Here is a 2,250-nt window from a genome sequence, read left to right as displayed (position 1 = left end):
TAGTAGAGACGGGGTTTCACCATGTTGACCAGGATGGTCTCGATCTCTTGACCTTGTGATCCACCCGCCTCGGCCTCCCAAAGTGCTGGGATTACAGGCTTGAGCCACCGCGCCCGGCCGACAGAGTTTCACTCTTGTTGCCCAGTCTGGAGTACAATGGTGCCATCTCGGCTAACCACAACCTCCACCTCCCAGGTTCAAGTGATTCTCCTGTCTCCAGCCTCCCGAGTAGCTGGGATTACAGGCATGTACCACCACACTGGGCTAATTTTGTATTTTTAGCAGAAACGGTGTTTCTCCATGTTGATCAGGCTGGTCTTGAACTCCTGACCTCCGGTGAGCCGCCCACGTCGGCCTTCCAAAGTGCTTGGGATTAGAGGCATGAGCCACCACGCCCAGCCGGAGATCTGTTTACAACCTAAGTCATCCACAGAAGAACAGTACATTCTCAGTGAGATGAAATGTTTGCTTCTAGATGTCCGTTCATTCACTGAGGAAAAATGGAGTGCTGTTTTAGAAGCAGGCCCTATTGGACGCCAGCCCACATTTAACTATGTAGATATATATTTATGGCTTACACTAATTAATTTAATAAACATTTACTAAGTATCTGCTGGTTCCCATGCATGGTGCTGGACACTGAACTAGCCTGTCTGGTAGAAGAGAGAGGTGGATACAGGGGCTGGGCAGGGGATTTGGCAGAGCTCAGAAGAGAAGCCAGTGCCTGTTTTCATACAGAGGAGTCTGGGAATACGTGTGGACTGCTTGCACTGCAGGGAAAAGGTTGTACTTGAGCGGCATCTTGAGCTGCCATGGATTTTGGAGGGGAGGGGACTATGAGTTGAGAAAGCACAGGCGAGCATCCTAAGCTGCAGGCACAGCACAGCCAGGCCAGCCTGGGCTTCAGAGAGCGTACACTGCCTTTGAGGCACTGCCCATGGTGTGGTCCTACAGAAGCATGGGATGGAACTAGAAAAAAGAGTTGTGGCCAGCCAGGCGCAGTGGCTCATGCCTGTCATCCCAGCACTTTGGGAGGCCAAAATGGGAGAATCGCTTGAGGCCAGGAGTTTGAGACCAGCTTGGGCAATATAGCGTGACCTCATCTCTATAAAAAAGCCAGGTGTAGCCAGGCATGCTGATCCACACCTGTAATCCCAGCACTTTAGGAAGCCGAGGCTCACTTCGTCTCCCTCCTTCCCTGTCCTGAGTGCAGGAGTTCGAGACCAGCCTGGGAAAATAGTGAGACCCTGTCTTTATTTAAAAATATATATAATGGGCCAGGCATGATGGCTCACGCCTGTAATCCCAGCACTTTGGGAGACCAAGGCCGGTGGATCACAAGGTCAGGAGTTCAAGACCATCCTGACCAATACGGTGAAACCCCATCTGTACCAAAAATACAGAAATTAGCTGGGCATGGTGGCACCAGCCTATAGTACCAGCTACTGAGGAGGCTGAGGCAGGAGAATCACTTGACCCCAGAAGGCGGAGGTTGCAGTGAGCCGAGATCGCACCACTGCACTCCAGCCTGGGTGATAGAGCGAGACTCCATCTCAAATATATATAAGCTAGGTGCAGTGATGTGTGCCTTTAGTCTCAGCTACTTGAAAGGCTGAAACAGGAGGATCACTTGAGCCCAGAAGTTGGAGGCTGCAGTGAGCTTCGGTCACACCACTGCACTCCAGCCTGTGGCAATAGAACAAGACCCTGTCTCAAAAAAAAAAAAAAACAGAGGAGTGAGAGGAGTGTGCCCAGAGCCTGTGAGTGGGGTCAGTGGGGACAAGGGAAACCGGGCCTGGAGCATCTCTGCAGGTTTAGTCCTGGGAGAGCCTGTCTCAGGTGGCAGGGCCAGGTTCAGGGTGGGGACAGGCCAAACCTCCCCTGATGAGGAGGGATTGATATAATACCTAGCATGGGGAAAACCTCACGGTGGACACTCGTCAGTGACATCAGTGCTCTTCCCACCTTTTCCAAGACCCTCGAGTCTTCCATCCAGGGCCTCCGGATAATGTGAAGCTGAGTGAGCCTCCGCCGTCCAGCATGACAAACTGTGGCTGACCGCAGCTGTGCCGTGGCACGATGGTGAGGAAGCCAGCCCCGAGGAAACACTGAAAACACATATCACGCCAATACCTTGTGGTTTTGTTTGAATATAAAATTGGTGAAAGTGTTGGTTTTTTAAAAGCAGTGATTTTTGTTGTTGTTTTTTTTTTTTTTTTTTTTTTTTTTTTTTTTTTTTTTTTTTTTTTT

The 2,250-nt window shown here is 50.5% G+C and overlaps 1 protein-coding gene across 1 annotated transcript in view; it reads left to right on the top strand.

Moving 5' to 3' along the window:
• ARPC1A (actin related protein 2/3 complex subunit 1A) overlaps positions 1-2,222 on the top strand; it is a 21,578-nt gene extending 19,356 nt beyond the window's left edge. The window contains exon 7 of the mRNA XM_017533684.2: positions 1,976-2,222. Coding sequence (XP_017389173.1) covers positions 1,976-2,014 — 39 coding nt within the window. The 3' untranslated portion in view covers positions 2,015-2,222. The remainder of the gene's footprint in view (positions 1-1,975) is intronic.
• The last annotated feature ends 28 nt before the right edge of the window (positions 2,223-2,250 follow it).

The sequence above is a fragment of the Cebus imitator genome, unplaced genomic scaffold, assembly GCF_001604975.1.
Source record: "Cebus imitator isolate Cc_AM_T3 unplaced genomic scaffold, Cebus_imitator-1.0 Scaffold82, whole genome shotgun sequence".
NCBI lineage: Eukaryota > Metazoa > Chordata > Mammalia > Primates > Cebidae > Cebus > Cebus imitator.
The sequence above is the reverse complement of the archived record's forward strand: the minus strand, read 5'-3'. Positions and strand labels throughout refer to the sequence as shown.